This window comes from Hippoglossus hippoglossus, chromosome 14 (genome assembly GCF_009819705.1).
Source record: "Hippoglossus hippoglossus isolate fHipHip1 chromosome 14, fHipHip1.pri, whole genome shotgun sequence".
In the NCBI taxonomy this organism is placed as follows: Eukaryota; Metazoa; Chordata; class Actinopteri; order Pleuronectiformes; family Pleuronectidae; genus Hippoglossus; species Hippoglossus hippoglossus.
In genome coordinates, this window is record NC_047164.1 from 9,241,702 (window position 1) to 9,261,332 (window position 19,631).

At 39.0% G+C, this 19,631-nt stretch overlaps 2 protein-coding genes and 1 long non-coding RNA gene across 4 annotated transcripts; 2 read left to right on the forward strand and 1 right to left on the reverse strand.

The window, feature by feature from the left end:
• The first annotated feature begins 1,518 nt into the window (after nt 1-1,518).
• LOC117773898 (cytokine receptor common subunit gamma-like) lies at nt 1,519-6,031 on the forward strand. The gene is made up of 8 exons (XM_034605736.1): nt 1,519-1,675; nt 2,517-2,607; nt 3,495-3,664; nt 3,867-4,000; nt 4,084-4,249; nt 4,738-4,840; nt 5,204-5,264; nt 5,684-6,031. The coding sequence occupies exons 1-8, from the start codon at nt 1,612-1,614 to the stop codon at nt 5,921-5,923; spliced, it is 1,029 nt and encodes a 342-aa protein (XP_034461627.1). The 5' UTR covers nt 1,519-1,611; the 3' UTR covers nt 5,924-6,031.
• Nucleotides 6,032-7,216: 1,185 nt separating this feature from the next.
• Nucleotides 7,217-7,703, reverse strand: LOC117773910. Its single transcript, XR_004615991.1, has 2 exons — nt 7,638-7,703; nt 7,217-7,451 (listed from the first exon to the last, which is right to left on the reverse strand). It is a non-coding gene; the product is annotated as an uncharacterized LOC117773910 (long non-coding RNA).
• Nucleotides 7,704-7,806: 103 nt separating this feature from the next.
• snx12 (sorting nexin 12) lies at nt 7,807-16,077 on the forward strand. 2 transcript variants are annotated; one of them, XM_034605748.1, is made up of 6 exons: nt 7,807-8,168; nt 9,944-10,039; nt 11,348-11,472; nt 11,887-11,977; nt 12,662-12,672; nt 15,213-16,077. In XM_034605748.1, the coding sequence occupies exons 1-5, from the start codon at nt 8,004-8,006 to the stop codon at nt 12,665-12,667; spliced, it is 483 nt and encodes a 160-aa protein (XP_034461639.1). In that variant the 5' UTR covers nt 7,807-8,003; the 3' UTR covers nt 12,668-12,672; nt 15,213-16,077. The 2 variants fall into 2 exon arrangements, with proteins under 2 accessions (XP_034461639.1, XP_034461638.1); XM_034605747.1 differs by lacking the exons at nt 12,662-12,672; nt 15,213-16,077 and having other exon boundaries at nt 11,887-11,989.
• The last annotated feature ends 3,554 nt before the right edge of the window (nt 16,078-19,631 follow it).

The window sequence follows — 19,631 nt, forward strand, 5'->3', positions numbered from 1 at the left end:
CCACAGATAGCACTGAGTATTAAATGGATAATAAATATTGTAAAAATAATATCAAAGACAGAAAGTCTCCAATCTTTCTTTTTTAACACTTTTTACTTTATGTGTGAATCCTTGATCCCGCCTTTCCACCTTTAAATACGGAGGAGTAGAGGTCATTATGGCGCCTCCCTGCAACAACAACAACAACAACAACAACAACAACAACAACAACAATGGCGCATGGCCATACTCTGAGTCTATGAGACAAATTGTGATTTGTGAATATGGGCTATAAAAATAATATTTGATTGATTGATTGATTACTCCCTGGGAAATTTGTGAAAATGTGGTATTTAAAAGTATTTGAACAATTCTTCATTGTGTTGATATAGCCCTACAAAACACCACATGATTTGTTCCACAGGTGTATCTTCTCAATCATTATTTCTGTAACAGTTTCCGTTCACAGGAAACAAAACCCACAAAGACAACCTGAGAGTAGCAGGCAAAGTACGCGACATAAATATCAGAGAACCACTTTCTGTACTTTAGTTCAAGAAGGCCATGATGCTACACACAGGCTATACAGCGGCCCCTGAAAATCTTCAGACCATAACGTCTTGCACTTATTTGTATTGTAGATTTAATTATAAATTAAATAAATGCTGTTTTGTCTGTCACTAGACGCAAACTAAGCCAAGAGATCAGAGTGTGGGTAGAAAACAATTTTGTAGAGCTTTAAATGTTCACAGGAGAACATTGGCCTCAATGTTTTTAAATTGGGGGAGGTTATGGTATCACAGAGTGACCAAGAACTCGTGGATCACCTTTAAACGAGCTGCAGAAGTCCTCTGAAGAAAGGGGACGACCACAACATGAGCAGTGCATTGATCCAGCCTTTATGGTGGAGGGGCAAGATGGAAGTCACTTTGTGTAAAATGCATTGGACAGCTAGTTTTAAGTTTGGTATGTAAAGGACTCTGGGGACATGAGGAAAATGATTCTCTGATCAGACCTGGTTAGACAAAATTGAACCTTTAGAGCAGAACCCTTAGAGATGTGTTTACCGAATACCAGACGCTGCTCATCACCAGGTAAGTACCATCTCTACAGTGAAGTATGGCATGGAAGAAAGTTTAAAAAACTAAAGCCTCTGTGCACTATTTAAGTTTTTGATTGCAGTTGCAAGCTTTATTTTTATTTTATTTTATTATTTTTCACCTGTAAAATTGCAATTTCAACCATTTGAAATAACATTTTAAACACAACCTGGGCAGTAGACCAAATGCACGTAAGGTATCTGGTTTGTTCACTGTAAAACCAATTTATGGAAATTAATTACTTTCCATACAATTGTTGAAAAGACCAAATAAATGAAGTGTGTGGTTTCACTCACATTTATTTTTGTATGTCAGACTTGTGAGTTATTTGACATTAAACCCACACAGCATGAGGCCTAACTACAGATATATCATCTTGAACTGTCGACTAATATGTTACCAGTTTCCGCTAACAGGAAACAAAAGCCACAAAAGTCAAGCGTAGAGCATCAGAGGCAGAAATACCTCATTTGACGCATCGATACTCTGATGTAGAAGTAGACCTACGCTGATCCTGTTTTTGTTACACACGATGCCGACTACACTGCTCCTACTTCTCTGTCTGTCTGGACACGTATTTTCCAAAGAACCACCTGGTAAGAACATTTGAAGACAAATAAACTTTAACTTATAGATTATAGGCATGTTGTGACAGTAATAATAACTGTTTTAGTCTTTTTAGACATGTGCGAGAGGTTATTCCGTTTGCTTGAGGCATTCTAATGATATCTTCCAAGATGACAATGTCAGACTGCTGTATTTGTTGATATCTACAATGTCAGTTAAAATTCTATCATAAATCAAAATCCTGAAAAACAGTGAACATGATTGATTTGAACTATTTTCTGATCATTTTCCTTAGCGTAGACTCAAGACAACAAATGGAAAAAACAGCACAACTGCCTTGAAATAGGATTACGCCTTAATAAACCAATTAATCAATGTCAATGTAAAACATTAGTAACTTGATCAATAACAACTGACAAAATAGGTTAAATAAGTTTGAGGTACAAAGTTACTTCCTTGATGATGCATGAATTCCCCTTGTCGTCATTTTACTGCCATTTCCTCATTGTGTGTGTGTGTGTGTGTGTGTGTGTGTGTGTATGTTTCTGTCTGTATGTGTGTGTGTGTGTGTTTCTGTCTGTGTGTGTGTGTGTGTGTGTGTGTGTGTGTGTGTGTGTGTGCGTGTGTTTCTGTCTGTCTGTCTGTATGTGTGTGTCTGTGTGTGTCTGTGTGTGTGTTTCTGTCTGTGTGTGTGTGTGTGTGTGTGTGTGTGTGTGTGTGTGTGTGTGTGTGTGTGTGTGTGTGTGTGTGTGTGTGTGTCAGGCATTAGTCTGCTTGTGTAGGTTACACAAAAGTAGCCCTAATGATGTTTATTCTGCTGCCTTAATAAAACCTTTCTATTGTTATCAACCTCTTGTGTGTCTCTGACAGATGTGGACTGTTGGGTGATTCATCTGGAACATGTCAACTGTTCCTGGAATAAACAAGGGACCCCAGACGTCAATTACACCTTCTACAGTTGGTTCGTAATGTGGTTACAGTTACAGGAACAAATCTCTTTTTAAGTCATCTGAATTTATCAAATGGGTAAAAGTAAAATGTTTAACTTGAGGGAAAGTAAAAGTCCATTTCAGACATGTGTTTTAAGTTAGATAAAGAATCATAGGTGATCACACCTACATTAGCTGAATAACTATTTTTTAATTAAAAAGAGGGTATACTAGACTTTTGCATTTTATTTTGAAATTGAGAGGAAGTTATACCACTTTCTGCAGACAAAGATGTTTGATATACCTTGAGTAATGATTTTACATACTTTTTTGCTTCAGTTCAGTTTTTTTGTGTTGGTTTCTCATTACATTATTTTATATAAATTTAAATCACATGTTTTTGCGAAAAGGCTAAATGCAACACCAGGAGCACACGTGATTAAACCTGAAATCTGAAGGACTTCCCTGTAAGTGAATGTTAATAATAAACAAATGTTTCTTATTCCTCACTAAGAACAAACTTTTAAAAACATTTTTTACTTTTTTTACTCCAAATCTCGAACCATGACATATTGCATAACTCTTAAAGGTTTGATGAATAGAAAGCCTGATACGATATCTAAATGCAGCAAACAGGCCCATTTTCACTGCAGACATCTCACAGCAGGGAAATAACAGGTATGACTAACAAAATAAATAACGGCTGAATTCCATTTAGCTCATTCTATGACATGTAAAAATGTCTGCTGTGACAAAGGCAGATTACAGACGAAAACATCACCTAGAAAAGTACAAGCCCGGGACTGATTGGATTTAATATTGCATTGAAATAATCCCTATGTACAATATTCTTATTACAGTTGACATAGCTGTATACTTTGCTTTGAGTGTGAATGAATAAACAGGGATTTCTACACAGGTTCCAGAGTGACAAAAAGAACTGCACCACCTATGTGTCCGAGAACAGCATGAACACTGGATGTATCCAACCCTACGACGAGCTGTTAACCAGAAGGTTCCTCAAGTTTCACACACGACTGTCACACGGCAACAAGACATGCGAGAAGGAGCATCAACTGAAACAAAGAGGTGTGTTTATTAACTGGGGTGCAACATAACACTGTGATTAAAAATTCAATGAGAGATATTTACACCCACTGGTGCATCAGTGAAATAAGTTGGATTTATAATTTTTAAACATGGAACAAAAAACAATTCCCAGATCTGGCTTATTCTCTTCTCCTAATACAAGAAGTATTCTCTGTCACTGAGTGGTCTGTCTTGTCTCCAGTGCTGTTATATCCACCAATCAACCTGACTGTCAAGAATGGCTCGGACTATAACCTGTGGTTTTACTGGAACCAGACTGCTGCGCATTGTGCGGCGAGTGAAGTTCGCTTCAGGGTCAACGACAAGAATTGGGAGGTATGAACACAAAATCATATTGTTTATCATTCTTTGTTTACATTTTTTTTCTCACTTCCAATCTTTCTGCTTCATCTCCACAGAATTCTCTGGTCAGTATTGGGACTCAGAAATACTGCATCAACTTGCCTTCCAGCAGTTCCAGGTATGAGCTGCAAGTGAAGAGCAGAGTGGGGAAAGACTGCGGAGAGTCTTTTAACTGGAGTAGCTGGAGTGAGCCTGCAGTCTGGGGATCCAACAACAGCATAGGTAAACTAAAACTGGGTTTGTACTAGAATTGAGTGGATATGTATAAATAGTTTGAACGGAGTGAGATACAGTGGTAAATGGAAAAGAGGAAAGATCTTCTGATGAATGGCAACACGTGGCTTTGCCACGTTGAAAACAATCTGTGAAGGGATGCACACTTCTTTGTTGGTTTCCTGACACAACACAGTTTGGCAAATAAAAGCCAGATTCAAAGCCAGAAATATAACTGAAAACCCAGTAATATTCATCCTAGGCCTATGCAAAGTATTTGATGTATGAGCCATAAAGCAGTAAAATCCTTATTTTAAAAAAAATATGTACTCAGTTATTTGACCCTGCAAATTGAACATTGTCCATACAGTTCTGTTTCCATTTTTACCTGAGTGCACATCAAACGTGGCTTTAACGATGCATTTGCTGCTCCAAATGTGCACGAAACACTGAGGATATATGATTGAAAAGAATCTGTCCCCCTCTCTCCCTCCTAGACACCAATGCAGATGTGTCTGTGTCTACGTGGACTCCACTGCTTTATGTGGTCGCTGCTGTTGTTCTCATCCTGTTTGTCGTGATGTTGGTGCCCAATGAAAGGTGGGTTGGCCCATATGTCATGTATAGGTAGATTATTGCAGTGTGTTCATAATGTGTACTTGCTTCCTCAGTTTATTTTGCAGTAAATTGTTTAAAGCAACATTATGTAACTTTGACTGAGCAACAGTGCCCTCTGCAGCCATATGTGGTGATCCAAGCCATAGACTGTATATAAAGCCTGACATGTGTCTCCAGTTCCTCCCACTGTCCAGAAATGAAGCCTAAATACTCTGCATACAAATGCCACGATCTTGCTTATTCAAAGTCTGTGCAGTAGCGATTGGGGGAAGGAGCTGCTGTAGCGAGGTGGTTCTGTTGTTGACTGATCATGTGGGAGTAAGAATGTGTTTACCTCCCATACAGGCTCCGAATCATCCCAATCCCTGTAGTTCCAAAGCCATTACTGGTCCTTTACGACATTGAGGTGAGTATACAGCACCCAGCAGCTGATACCTCTCCCAGACTAAATGTCTACAGATATGCTAGTGGCCACTGGAGACTGAACTCATAAGAAGGTTTACGACTTTTTCTACATCTTAGTTTATCGAGTCAGTGCTAAATATCTGATGGGAATTTCACTGGTCAAAATGGACAAATTTATATTTTGACCTAATGATGTCACAAGGTCACAAGAGTATTTAAAACTCATCCAAGGGGAGAATATGAAGGTTTGTTACCAAATTACACATCAACCTTTCCAACAGATATTTTAAAAACTAGACATTTAAAACCACCAGTTAAGACCACATGGGGACAAAATGGAAAATGTTTTTTATGTCACCATTTGACAGTGAATTGATCGTAAAACAGATCAAACATCTTCACTTTTTATCTTTCCTAAAGGATTGGCCTCAATTCTCCAAAGGCCTGAAGGGGAATTTGAGCTACAACGAGCACGCCTGTCCTGTCCGGGAGTACTGCCACGTCTCTGAGTCCGACAGCGACAGCTCTGATGGCTCCACCTGCTCCGTCACCACCGACCAAACCGATTGCTCCGTCTCCATCGCTGTGAACAATGCAGACGACCTTTCCACCTCCGCAGGTCTTCTCTCCTCTCAGGAGGAGGAGCAGGTCTCTGTGTAGGAGGCCTCTCAGTCAGGGTCGGGGTTTGCCGTGACTTTTCGATCAGGAAATTCTTATACTGACAGACACATCTAAGAATACATGATGTATGCTCTTTAAATTCTCCTTGTCAGATAATATCATAGTATATTGAAACACACAAACAATTAAATCTAAATTATTAGTGAGTACAGATTCCGACCACAAGATGCAAAAACCCAGCTTCACTATTTTTGAATGTAACTTTGTCAGGAGAGACATGGTCTTAAGAAGAAGCTGCAATAAAATGACCCATTGAAAATCTATATAAGCAAAGCAGGACTTCATTCTTCACAACACTTATCGTTTAATAACATGGTAAAACCAATGAACTCTTACTTTTTGCTTCACAAAAGTATTTTTTCTTTATATGCATCTTTGAAGTTAGATAATCTGTGGATGTTTCATGATAGATTTAGTGAAATATATGTACACTTTTCATAAATTTAACATTTGTAAGACAAAGGAACAAAATGTATACCCAGGTATCTCTGCTGCACCAGAAATATGGTATCTGCTCTGTAGACTCTGGAACCCAGTTTTAAATATTTTGGATCTTATTTTTGATATTATTCCAGTGGTTGACTGAAAGTTAATTTCAGTCTATGAGAGAAAATGGCTTGTTCAAGATACATTTCTGTTTGCTTTGTAACATATAGTTTTAGTTTCATGCAGTTGGATCATGACAAAATATATTATCCAAAATATTTTTGGCAAAATACCTAATTGGCAATGTAGATTACTTTTTTTATTTACTATGAACAATTATCAGATAAATTATAGAAAATAATAATAAATAAGAAACACAATGTAGTTTTTTTTTAAACACCATTAGCCGTTAACTCACTTGTTACGTATTACTTTACTCTAATAAGGCACCTGATAAATGTTTTTAGAGGAAACTTATAAACTCTTTGAGTTAATTGTCGGAAAATAATAGTAGTAGTTACATCCCAGCAACATCATTTTCCTAACCTATTATACCTTATGACTTTGAATGTTACTTAAAATCTTTGCATGTACTTTTTTTTAATTTGCCTGGACGTTGTTGTTGGAACCTATTTGTATTTGTATTGTTCATTTACAATGTGACTTCCTGTGATGTTTGTGTACTGTTAAGCTTTCAGGCCAATTTGGTCTTAATTAGTTAATTGAGCCTATATAAACGGGGTGAATTGTTATGATTGACAGCTGAGACTGACTCGCGAATGGTCGAGCATGGGAATGGGCAGGACCTAGTTACATATTTTAAAATCTTTGAATGTACTTTTTTTTAAATTTTCTTGGACGTTGTTGTTGGAGCCTCTTTGTATTGTTATCGTTTATTTACAGTGTGACTTAGCTGTAAACTCCCACATGTATCTTTTTGTTTTAACTGGTTGGACGTTGTTGTTGGAGCCTCTTTGTATTGTTATTGTTTACTTTACTTAGCTGTTTACTCCCACTTGTATCTTTTTGTTTTAACTGGTTGGACGTTGTTGTTGGAGACTCTTTGTATTGTTATTGTTTACTTTACTTAGCTGTTTACTCCCACTTGTATCTTTTTGTTTTAACTGGTTGGACGTTGTTGTTGGAGACTCTTTGTATTGTTATCGTTTATTTACACTGTGACTTAGCTGTAAACTCCCACATGTATCTTTTTGTTTTAACTGGTTGGACGTTGTTGTTGGAGACTTTTTGTATTGTTATCGTTTACTTTCCTTAGCTGTAAACTCCCACATGTATCTGTTCTTTCTAAATAAATATGACCTGATAACAATCCCGACGCTGATTTCTGACTCAGCCTTCCCCCGGTGCAGTGATCGTCATGTCCGGTAGGGGGAGTGCGGAGTGTCCCGCACAGCGCGGAACTGAGTCAACGTATTTTCCAGATTCTCGAAGGGCAGGGCGCAGGGCGGCTGGCCCCCGCAACAAGAGACTCCAGTCGGCTACTTCCCTAGCTGAACCCACCCGGCTGCCGCTAGCGATCGATGCCTTCAGATGAGATTTAACACTCCGCCGTGCATATAGTTGCTTTGACGCTGATTCGCCGTTGGTCGTCCAAAGATTACAACCTGACAAAATGACAGATTCCACGGTGGCCGACACTCGCCGGTTGAATTCCAAGCCCCAGGACCTGACGGATGCCTACGGCCCCCCCAGCAATTTTCTGGAAATAGACGTTTTCGATCCACAAATCGTTGGAGTCGGACGGACCCGCTACACAACCTACGAAGTTCGCATGCGGGTGAGTGTTTGGAATGAGACGCACCATGTTGCAGCATTAGCTACTAGGGTTGTTCTTCTCGAAGCTAACTGGTTATTGCACAGTCGCTGCTAGCGTTAGCATGTTTACCCGCCGCGCTGATGTCAACACACGGAGCGGGCTGTGACGCCGGCGACGGGCGGTCCGAGGCGGTTCCGGGTGGGGCGCCCGGAGAACTCGAGGAACGGGGATTCTTCGCGGCCTAGCCGGTTGGTGTGGCGTTAGCATAAAGGCTAACTCGTAGATGAAGTTTCGCGAATCTATCGACGACCCCCAGCGCGCACGGAGAAAGCAGATGTAGAATGTAGTGTTAACGGGATATTTTAACGCTTTAATCAACTTTTAGGCTTCCAGATAAAGTGAAAAATTAGGCAGGAAGGGGAACGCGTGAAGCTAACAGCTACTCCTATTTACACATATTACATATAACCACGAATTTAGCATTGCCTGCCTATGTACACATCATTTACTAGTCTACGTTAATATAAAGCAAACATTCCTACTGTAATCGGTGAGGAAAGTAGCTGAGCGAGGAACAATAACAGGAGTTTTATGGTTAGCAGGTTATCCACTTCAATTCCACACGTTCATATACATAATCAGACGAATAGTAACGTTAGTGGTTCTAGTAAAAGTTAAAATTTAACTTCCTCGTTCAGTTCACAGTGAGCGTAACACGTAAAAGTGTGAAAGTGATGAAATAACAGACACGGCACATTGTCTGACATTTTAGGGAAGCTGATATTTAAAAAATTGCAGGATTGCTGTTTACTTCTCTGGTCTTGATCACAGACTGGTTATCTGTGTTTGCTGTTGTCTCCTGGGAGAGTTTCTCCATCACAATGTAAACAAGGTGCTGCTTATGGCTCTTGAAAGGCTTTTTTCTCTCTCAACGCAACGTTCATACACTCACAGGTTGGGATGGTTTCCTGCATCAGAGGTGGGGTCCACTAGTTTACGGTAGTGTCTGTGTTCTTGCGCATCTAAAACCAAATTACAGACCAAATTGGATGAAAGCAGAGTCTGTGTGGTTAACAGACACCAGCCTTCACACTGACTTACAGTCTGCCTGCAGAAGGATCACCTATACTGTAGCCACTGACTCTCTAGCAGATATGACTAATTCATCTATTAGATAAGTAACTGACAGTTATATGCTTTAAACACATTTTGAAAAAGCAAAGACATAATTTGCGCTCCACTCCAACTGGACATATCTCAGCATTTGTGTTAAACAGGATTACTTGGTAAGCATCTTGACCTGCATTTCGAATAAAACACAATATTGTCGAATTACGTTTTCATGCACATAATGTTAAACTGTGAACTTAATTTGACTGACATTGTTTCAACCAGATAAAACGATATACATACTTGAAATCCTTAGTTCAGCAAACCAACATTGCTGCATATCTTTCATTCTTCCACCTACCTACATCTTAAGCATTTACACTGACGATTATTCCACTGTTTTAATGTTTTTAATTGCCACAGGTCAGCTTTTTACTTAATTTTCAACTTTTACTCCTGTTACTTTTCAGTATGTTATAAATATCACAAATAAAATTTTGGATAATGTATTGTGACTGCCTATGTACTGTATTGTATTCTTTTGTGCGTCATACATCAGTAAAAGAGACATTTCCAATGATACCTGCATTATTGGACAATCAAGCTTTGAATCTTAATCAATTGTGTGAATTACGAATAAATCAAGGGCGGTTTTGCTTTTCTCTCCCTTTTCCTTCACTGTGTAGACAAACCTTCCCATTTTCAAACTGAAGGACTCCTGCGTGAGAAGAAGATACAGCGACTTCGAGTGGTTAAAGATTGAGCTGGAAAGAGACAGTAAGGTGAGTGAGCAATGATTGCACGCTTAAAGCTAATCATTTAAGCAGATTAGCAGGCAAAAGTAAGTATTTACAATGATCTGATGAGTGATAATATGTTAAAGTTACAAGTGGAAAAATATAATCCTTACTAGGGCTGCACGATATTAGGCAAATATGCGATATCCTTGTTGAATATCGTCTTTCTGCTTTGGTTTCATTGCTAACATAGACCTTATACAGTAAGTGATCTATGCAGACACTGAAAAAAAAGAGAAAAACATTATTTCCATTCCAACAACATGGTTTTATTGAAAAAATTCTACCTGGCTACGGCGGCAGGGACCACGGACGGCAGCATGGCCCGAGGGAGAAGGCGCACAGCCCGGCCACAGCGCCACCGAGTCGGGAGCAGACACCCAGGGAGCCGTGCACAGTTCCACTAAGTCCGCTTACAGTGATCATTTGGGGTCTTTTCATATACGGTTGGACCGTGAAAATCACCGGTCACACTGTTTGTGTGTGTGTGAGAGAGGGGGGGGGGAGCGAGCAGGACGGCTGATGAATGCGCTACTCTGAAGAAAGATTTAACTCATAAAGAAAAGTGTCGATCATTATGTGATGATCGACACTTGATATTGAGGCGCCATTTCAAACAAACCGACATTTAAACTGTAGCGAGTCACAGACGTCAGCTGAGAGAGAGAGAGAGCGCCGCCGAATCAGTGTGTGTGCATTACTTTTACCTCAGGTTCTGGGATCATAATTAAGCTACAAACTTCTTTTATATAATCAACCTCTATGATGAATCTGATCTGGGACAAAAGTGATCACTAGAAGTTTCCACAGTAGAATTTCGTCGGGAGGAGGCAGAGTGAGATCAGACGGAGCCGCCTTGCAATGCTCTGTTCTCTCTCTATTCTCTTACATTGATTAATCGACAGAAAAACCTGTCTGAATATCTTTAATTTATTATCTAGGGCAGCAGGGCTCCATCTGATTGTCCAAATATATTGACATGCAGAGCTTGAATGCATGGCACATGAAACACCATTTATCACAGTTCAAGCTGTCTTTTGCGATACCTATATGCATCTTGATATCACGACGACGATACATTTTCGATATATCATGCAGCCCTAATCCTTACTTAGTTTCTAATGTGTTAGGATTTGGGATTAGATTTCATCTTGAGCACCAATTAAGAAAAGCTAATTTAAGTTTTGTGGTGACTTTCATTAACTACTATGCCGTTGAATTAGACAATGAACGTTCAAGGTTGTAGTAGATATATTTCATCTTCACTGTTATTATTTTGACCTCTTACAACAGATTGTAGTACCACCTCTGCCGGGCAAAGCCCTGAAGAGACAGTTGCCGTTCCGTGGAGACGAGGGCCTTTTTGACCCAAGCTTCATTGATGAGCGGCGATCTGGCCTGGAGCAGTTCATCAACAGGTTAGTCAGTGAAAATACACTAATTAAGCGACCTTCTTTTTATGTATAAAACATCTAACAATCATATTTGACACATAGACTGGTTATAAAGATGGATGACATGATGGCTCCCCAAAAGTGGAGCCAAAGAGTCTCGATTGCCCCCTGGTGGCTGGCTGCAGTATAGGTTATAACCACTGTGTGTTGTATAGTCATAAAATGCACTGGCCGAGAAATTCAGTATGTCAGTGAGTCAGACATTGCAAAAAGATGTCTAGCCCTACACAAGGCTGAATCTAATCTGTGTGTGGAAAAGCAGCCTCACGTCAACTAACAAATCCACAGTTGCATTTTGCCACATCTCCACAAACAGCATTTAAATGAGCAGTGAGTGAATTGTGCATTGTCTGTGTGTCTTTGTGTGTGTTTCTGTAGAATTGCAGGTCACCCCTTGGCCCAGAACGAGCGCTGTCTTCACATGTTCCTGCAAGATGAAAGCATTGACCGTAACTACATTCCTGGAAAAGTACGGCACTAGGGTTTACTCGGGGATATGAGCATGTGGGGGTTAAACTCTGGGTCGTAAAACGGACTGACTTGCCTTTCTCTTCCCCCACAACTTCTCTTAATCTCTCTCTTTATGCTTCAATAAAATTGTATCTGCATAGCCCATATTCACAAATCGCAATTTGTCTCAAAGGGCTTTAACAAGGTGCGACATCCTCTGTCCTTAACCCTCAACCTCTTAGTAAGGAAAAACTACAACAAAAAAAAACTTTTAACAGGGTAAAAACAACGTAGAAACCTCAGAGAGAGCCACATGTGAGGCACCCCTCTCCCAGGACAGACAGAAGTGCAATAGATGCCACGTGTAATATTGCTAATGTTTCAGAGAACTCTGTGACTCCTCTCTACCCTTGTGCATTTGTTTTATAATTGTACAATAAGGGAAGCACCCCTCCATAGCGTTGATTGTATGGTGAAAGATTTGGCTCTTAATCGCAATTTTCAGGAATGGGAAAATAATGTGTGATACATTTCAATCTTTCCTTGATGAGTGTCATATATTCATCATTGTAATATAATGTGAATAAAGTAGAATTGTGTCTAAATGTGTGTGTTGGCACAAATGTGAACTATGATGCACGCAGAATGTTAAGGAGATTCTGATGATGTTTTGTTCTCTTTGTTTTTCTGTTGTTGTTTTTAGGTATGAATGAAGTAAGTTTGCTTTATTTTATCTCGCCTCTAAGAGCTTTCAGGAAGTTAAAGGTAGTTGCATGGGCGCAAAGGCGATAGTTCACAGATACTAAATTAAGATAATGCTAATGTGATAAATAAATCATCACAAAGATCTAAAAACAATCTTGTAAATATGTTGCACATAGACACTGGTTGTCACACAACACAACCAGTTATTCCCCCCAAAAAAGTTGTTGAGTCATTATGGTGTGTTGTGAAGGGAAAAACACTCTGCAAGCCAGTTTTAAATAAGCCCAATGTAGCATGTGGAGAAAGACTAATGTAAAATCATTTGCAGTGGGACTTTTTAAGCCATAAACTGGCTTGCAGACGTCTCTCAGTCCACCAGTATCAGACCAGTGGAAAGAAAAAACACCCACAGTGTTTTGAGTTCTGTGAACTATTGTTTGATAGAGAAAGTTTTGTACGTCACCTGTGACTAGAGCTCTTGTTGAAACATTTCTTTCCAAACTAATTCTGATACACTCATTAGCAAGCGCACTAATCATCGAATGCATGGCCAACCTGCACGCTTACTTTGCAATATATGTGTCTCGCCGGCAAATGATCTTACATGCAACTGATCACCATCGTGCTGTTCAGATCTTTATTTCCCTGAATCCATTTGTTTTTATGCATAAATCCGCTTCTGAAAAACAAAGCAGTATATTCTACCATGAAGTAAATATTGATATGTTCGAGTTGCCTTCGAGTCAGTTTTGAACTTGCGTCACTTAATTTGATGCAGTTTATGTCTTAAGAACATCAGTTAAATTTAATGTCTACACATAAACCTCCAATAAAAAACCCTCAGTCAAGCCACCACAAATTGCACAGACTCATATATAGTGTGTAATATATATATATATATATACCAGTTATACTCTTAATATGCCTGTGTTTTTTTTGTCACTGAGATCTAAGCGTTATTGTCAGGAAAATTGCTGAAAATTCCCCCCTATCTCACATTAAAGCATCTGATTAATAAATCCACACCAAAATGTAAAGTATTCCTTCTTGGCCCAAGTCCCATCCTTCCACCAATTTTTCTGGTAATCCACTCAGTAATTTTTTCGGAATCGTGCTCGACCAACAAACAAAATACAACCTCCATGGTGGAGGTAATCATGAGATATTGAACATTGGCAAAAAACACATTAGTGACACAACCATCTGCATTGCATGATGCTTATTGGTGAAGTTTGATGCACTGCAACTCTGCAGCACAAAAACTGTCACTGCTCAGTTCCAGCATCACGTCATGACGCACTGCATGCAGGCCTGTTTAATGTACCATGTTTAATTCGTATTAGAGCTTCCATCGCAACTTTGTTTTATTCATGCTGTCTGATCAAGGAATAGTTTTACATTTAAGTCCAAGAAGTGTTGTCAATCTAAAAACAACGCATTGAAAGAGGCCACAATCTATTTAAGGAGACACCACTCATCTACTCACCACTTTGCCGATGGAGGGGTGGGTGAAGTGTTTGAGTCCACAGAACACTTCACTCCACAGTCAAACTTTGTTAGAGCAGAATCCAATACAATGGAAGTCAATGGTGAGTCCTCCTCCATACTGCTCGTGTCCGCAAGTCCCAACATTCATATTCGACTCCAAATTAGGTCATTTACTCCATGTTTTAGGCCTAAAGGTCCACCGGAAGTGGCTTAGCTAGTGGACTTAGCACGTCCGACGTACCGTGAAAGCACCTCGTCGGAAGACATCAGAGGGCATTTTAGCTTAAAACACTGATCAAATTACCTCGTTTTGAGTCATATTTGAATGTCGGGGCTTTGCGGACACTTGGATGACACCACACGAGCAGTATGGAGGCATATTATTATTTTTTCTGTTTTATTCGTCGGAAGAGGACACCAGTTACTTCAATTGTATTAGATTCTGCTCTAACAAAGTTTACCCCTGAGACTCCTAAAGTGTTTTGTGGACTCAAACACTTTACCCACCCTCCTATCGGCAAAGTGGTGAGGAGATAATGAGTGAATTTTCATTTCTGGGTGAACTGTCCATATGAATACATTTTCATGTTAGGACTCTGCTATATGACCAAATTCTATTGTGTCAAAATAAGCAAATTCATATTAGTTGATATTGGTAATTATTACAATAATTTTGTCTTACTTTTAAGTTTAAATAATTGTGTTTGCTCCTGACTGAAGGTTGTGGTTTGAAATTCTACCTCACATTTCACTTATGTGAGGTAAATCAACTGTGTTATACCTCCTTACTGTGTTATTATATCAGAATATATTGGACTTTTGTTGTTGAGGTATCGACGAAAAAATTACACTGCGATAATTACTTATATTGTGTTATTGTCCAGCCCTGAAGTTAACTCTTGAGTGTATAACTCTAGTCCCTTGTCTATATACTGTGAATTATAATATTGTGTCGTTGTAATTAGTCAGTGCATCAGATTGTTTTCACTCAGTTCCACTTACAGCTTGAACCTGTTTGAATATTGTTTCTCATGTTTACGTGTCTTTTTCTCCCAACACAGACTGCTGCACCTGCCCCGTGTACATTTATTTCTACATCACGTCATTGTAAAGCCGCTGGAAATGTCAGAACTGATGAGTGTCAACGGTGTCGGAAAAACACAACTATTGCTCAAAACTTTATTGAAATCCATTGTATTAAACATTTGATGTTATGTCTTTATTCAGCCATTCCACATATTATATGTACATTATTTTTGATTCAGTAATCAGAGAAAATTAAAACATGTTCCATTTTATCATAGCTAGATTTTTCTTTTTTTACAATGATGGTTATGTTTTCTGAATGTCTCTTTTTTTAGTTTTTAATTGAGTCAATCACGTTTTAAAAAGAGTTTAATTTCCTGCTTCAATTTGGGTTTCTCGGTGCGAGCACATATGAGATTTTGATGGAAACCTCCCAAAGTCGAGCAACATGTAGCATGTTGGGAAATAAAGACAGCGACGTGTCATTCCAGTCAGTGTATTTTCTCCTGAGGTTTATTTTCTGGAAACACTCTTGAATCAGGATTCTTTTACAACTAACTGTTTTAACTCTGCTGTCTGAGTTACATCATCCTGCTGTGTTGTCAAGTCAGCTATTGGGAATGTTAATTTAGGTAAAATAACAATATCTAAGCACTGTGACAAGAGGTTCATTATATGAACAATATTTCATTGCTCCAAAGGCGTAATCAGCATCTGGTTCATTGATCCACAATAAGGATAGTTCTGTGCTTATTTTTCCAGTTTTCCAGTTTTGTTTTTCTTTCTGTCAATATTATTGTGAAGTGTATTAATACATGTTACCATTGCAGTTCCGCTCTGGGTGACTGGGAACCTCCTTGTTACTCTTGTCCTCCCAATTAAATTTCCTGCTGCCTGCTGTGTCATGTCTGCATATCTCTTCTGGGTTATGATTCGAGGAATTGCAACAAAATCACTAAAACTGGGCTCAAGGTCAGTGATTCGTGCGTCACACTGAGACAGATCAAAGAGTCATGGGAGCTGGATGAGTGGCTGCAGATTGGCAGGTGCCCTAATTTAACAATGACGTGAAAACAACATGAAGTTGGAAACATAAATATTATACCTTATGCATAAAGACTTTATTAAACAGGGTTGAAACATTAAAACTAGTTTTTATTTGTGGCCTGGATAGTAAAGGACTGAATTCCTGGTGTAGTGAGAAGATATGAACATGTTTTACCTTTGTAAAGTCTCATTTTTATGTTTTATTTCCAGACTTTTACTTTGAACCGAGTAAATTAAAATGGTTGTACTACTTCCACCACTAAGGAAAACATTTTGGTTAATAAATTAAGATAAATACATGGCAACTATTGTGATGTCATTATTTTTAAACATAACAGCCAAACCTTTTCTATTTGTAGCTTTTAAACTATGAGAATTCAATGCTGATTGCAAATTAAATATATTTAGGTTTTTGCTCTGTTGCTCGAATATAACAAGTAATTTGACGACATCAGCTTTGGTTGATCTAAAAAAATAAATAGATTTATATGAAATAACAGAGCACAGTCCTGTAATGCAGCAAATATAAAAACTGCCTTTTTGTCTGGAAGGAAGTAAAACGGTGGCAATGCTGGTTCTTTTTGTTTCGCCAAACATGAGTCTCAAAGTCCTCTAATCTTTTTCTTGTTGTTCACCCTCAGGAAATACAGGGATTAACAGGGGAGAGGGGAGTTCTGGCCACAGGTGGATTAAACTTGTCCCAGAATAGTGATCTTGTGATGTAGGCCTTGAACTGCAGGTGATCTCAATTAGACACAAGTGTAACTATACACAAGTAGGTGTGTGAATATAAAATAAAAGGAAATAGAAACAATTAATTGGTTATTCTTATACCCTCTTACTCACAGTCTTGCTTTTTTCCCATTTATCCTTACACAAGATATTTGCAAGAAAAACAGTGGGAAACCTCAAGAAGAGTAACAGGAGAAGGACCCCTCTTCCAGGATGACATAAACATGCAATACATGTGTTCGAGCAGTAAAGAGAAAGAAGAAAATGAATTCGGTATTTATGGGATATGTGTTTTTTGGGGATGGTTTGTTTATCAAAGAAAAACATGCTTTATAACCTTAAGTTCAATGGAACAAGAACATAATGAGTAATCAAATTAGAAAATATGCAGAAACCCTGGGATCCACACACCAACCCTGACCTTCCTCCTCAGTCAGGACCGTGACCTATAAAACTAGAGAGCTTTGATGTGCTCGCCTTGTCCTGAGTAATGAAAGTGGGCAGACAGGATGGGCACGCTGAGCCAAGGCGGAGATTAGGTGGTGTTTTGTTAGCAGTTCTAACGCTGGAGCCTAGTGTGCAGCCATGACGCTGGTTGTGTTTGCAGAGACACCCAGTTGGGTTAGGTTGATAAAGTGGAAGTAAATTGAAAGAGCAACCCAAAGCAGTGTGGCTGGGCAAGGACAAAAGGTGAGACGAGTGGCTACTTTAGTACCGTCGGACAGAGAGCGACGGGTGGAGAGGGAGAAAATGCAATTTAGGAATCCATTTCATTTCAGGTTACCTCTCGGGTTATTTCCCAAGGCAGGAAAAGCAATTCATTGGGTGTAGAACAGATGAGGAGCAGTAATCCAAACCTAAACACTGAGAGAAGAAGACAAACACTTCACAATAAGCATCAACAACTGAAACACAGAATTCCATTGTACGAGACTGTGGGTGGCTTGGCTTGCACAGACTAAATGTCTCATTCATAAAGCCACGATTGGCCCTTTGTTTCTATTTTAAATTCTATATGAAAGCATGAATCAGTTAACTTAAACTAAAAATAGTCAGCAGTGTGCTGAATTTAAATGCTGGACTGAGAATTTGGGTTGGCATGGTGGTGCAGTGGTTAGTACCACCACCAAACAGCAGGGGACCTGGGTTTGACCAGGGCCTTTCTCTGTTCTCTCGGGTCTGGATGGGTTTTCTCCGAGTTCCCCCAAAGTTTAAAAGTAATTAATTGAACTCTAAATTGCCTGAAGGTATCAATGTGATCATAGATGGTTGTTTGTCTCTATATGTCAGCTCTGCTATCAATCAATCGATCAATCAATCAAATTTTGTTTGTATAGCCCATATTCACAAATCACAATTTGTCTCATAAGGCTTGACAAGGTGTGACATCCTCTGCCCTTAACCCTCAACAAGAGTAAGAGAGCCACATGTGAGGGATCCCTCTCCCGGGACGGACAGAAGTGCAATAGATGCCACGTGTAATGGAGAACATCAGCAAGATAAGAGTATTTACAGCATTGATAGAATAAACAGTTTGTAGCATAATGCAAAGTAAATGAATTGAGGAGTTATTGTCAATAATGGTTGAGTATCTGAGTCGGCATATTGTATATCAAGCAGTCTTGTTAAAAATAATAGACCACGATCAGCTGCCCCCATGATCAGATGCCATCGTAATCCACATCGTCATGCTATGGCCTGATTTAACCTGTCTCCCACCCATGGTCAGCTGGGATCGCCTCCATGCCCCTGACGACCGACAAAGAATAAGCGGTACAGATAATGGATGGATGGACAGTCAGAATGATGTGTTCCTCTGCATGGCTGAACTGTTCACAAGGCAAAGTGGGAAACGTCATTTGGAAATATGAGCACCAAACCACAATATAATTTGAAATGATTTATCACAGTCAAGAGAGAATGTTAAATTTATTAAATTGAGGTTATTTATACATGCATTTGACTCATTTTCTGTGCAATTATGTGTATTCATAAATGTGAATTTAAATAATAAAATATATGTATATGTTAATATTGCCCAGATACACACTCTGTCTACAAGTCTGTGAGTTCTGGCACCAACATTGAGACTCCAGTCTCTGTCAGACTATATTTGGCATTGGTATGCTGATACTGTATTTCGGCCACTGTATTTATTATTAACTCTGATGCCATATTGTATTGGCGTTGCATCAGATGGTTTTAATTTGAAATTATTTTTGTATTTTGTGCATCACCTCCTCATCTAGCCTACTGCACATACATGATGTCATAGAATGTCATATCATACAAAGGTGGAGTACAACTGAGATAACTTACTCAAGTGAATGGTAAATAGTCTGAGTTTATATAGCACTTTTCTTGTTGACTACTGAAAGTGCATAACAGTACAATATATTGCCATTCACCTATTCAAACACACATTCATACAGTGCATCTATGGGCAGCACTTTTTACTATGGGGGGCAATGTCGGGGTTCAGTATCTTATCACTCTACATCGCCATGTAGATTGGGGAGGTCTGTGATCGAACCGCCAACCTTATTTTCTGTCCCAATACATTTGTCTGACTGAGGTAGTAACTTTACAAATACAAACAAAATATACAAGGAGTTAATAAAGTATGATACTTTGTCAAAATGTTATTACCCAACAGTACATACAAATGGATCTAA

Excerpts from the sequence above, each read along its gene's own strand:
- LOC117773898 (XM_034605736.1), top strand. The coding sequence starts at position 1,612 with ATGCCGACTACACTGCTCCTACTTCTCTGTCTGTCTGGACACGTATTT. Across the intron at positions 3,665-3,866 it reads GCATCAACTGAAACAAAGAG|TGCTGTTATATCCACCAATC; the intron begins GTGTGTTTATTA and ends TCTTGTCTCCAG. Across the intron at positions 4,250-4,737 it reads GGGATCCAACAACAGCATAG|ACACCAATGCAGATGTGTCT; the intron begins GTAAACTAAAAC and ends TCTCCCTCCTAG.
- snx12 (XM_034605747.1), top strand. The coding sequence starts at position 8,004 with ATGACAGATTCCACGGTGGCCGACACTCGCCGGTTGAATTCCAAGCCC. Across the intron at positions 10,040-11,347 it reads AGCTGGAAAGAGACAGTAAG|ATTGTAGTACCACCTCTGCC; the intron begins GTGAGTGAGCAA and ends CTCTTACAACAG. Across the intron at positions 11,473-11,886 it reads CTGGAGCAGTTCATCAACAG|AATTGCAGGTCACCCCTTGG; the intron begins GTTAGTCAGTGA and ends GTGTTTCTGTAG.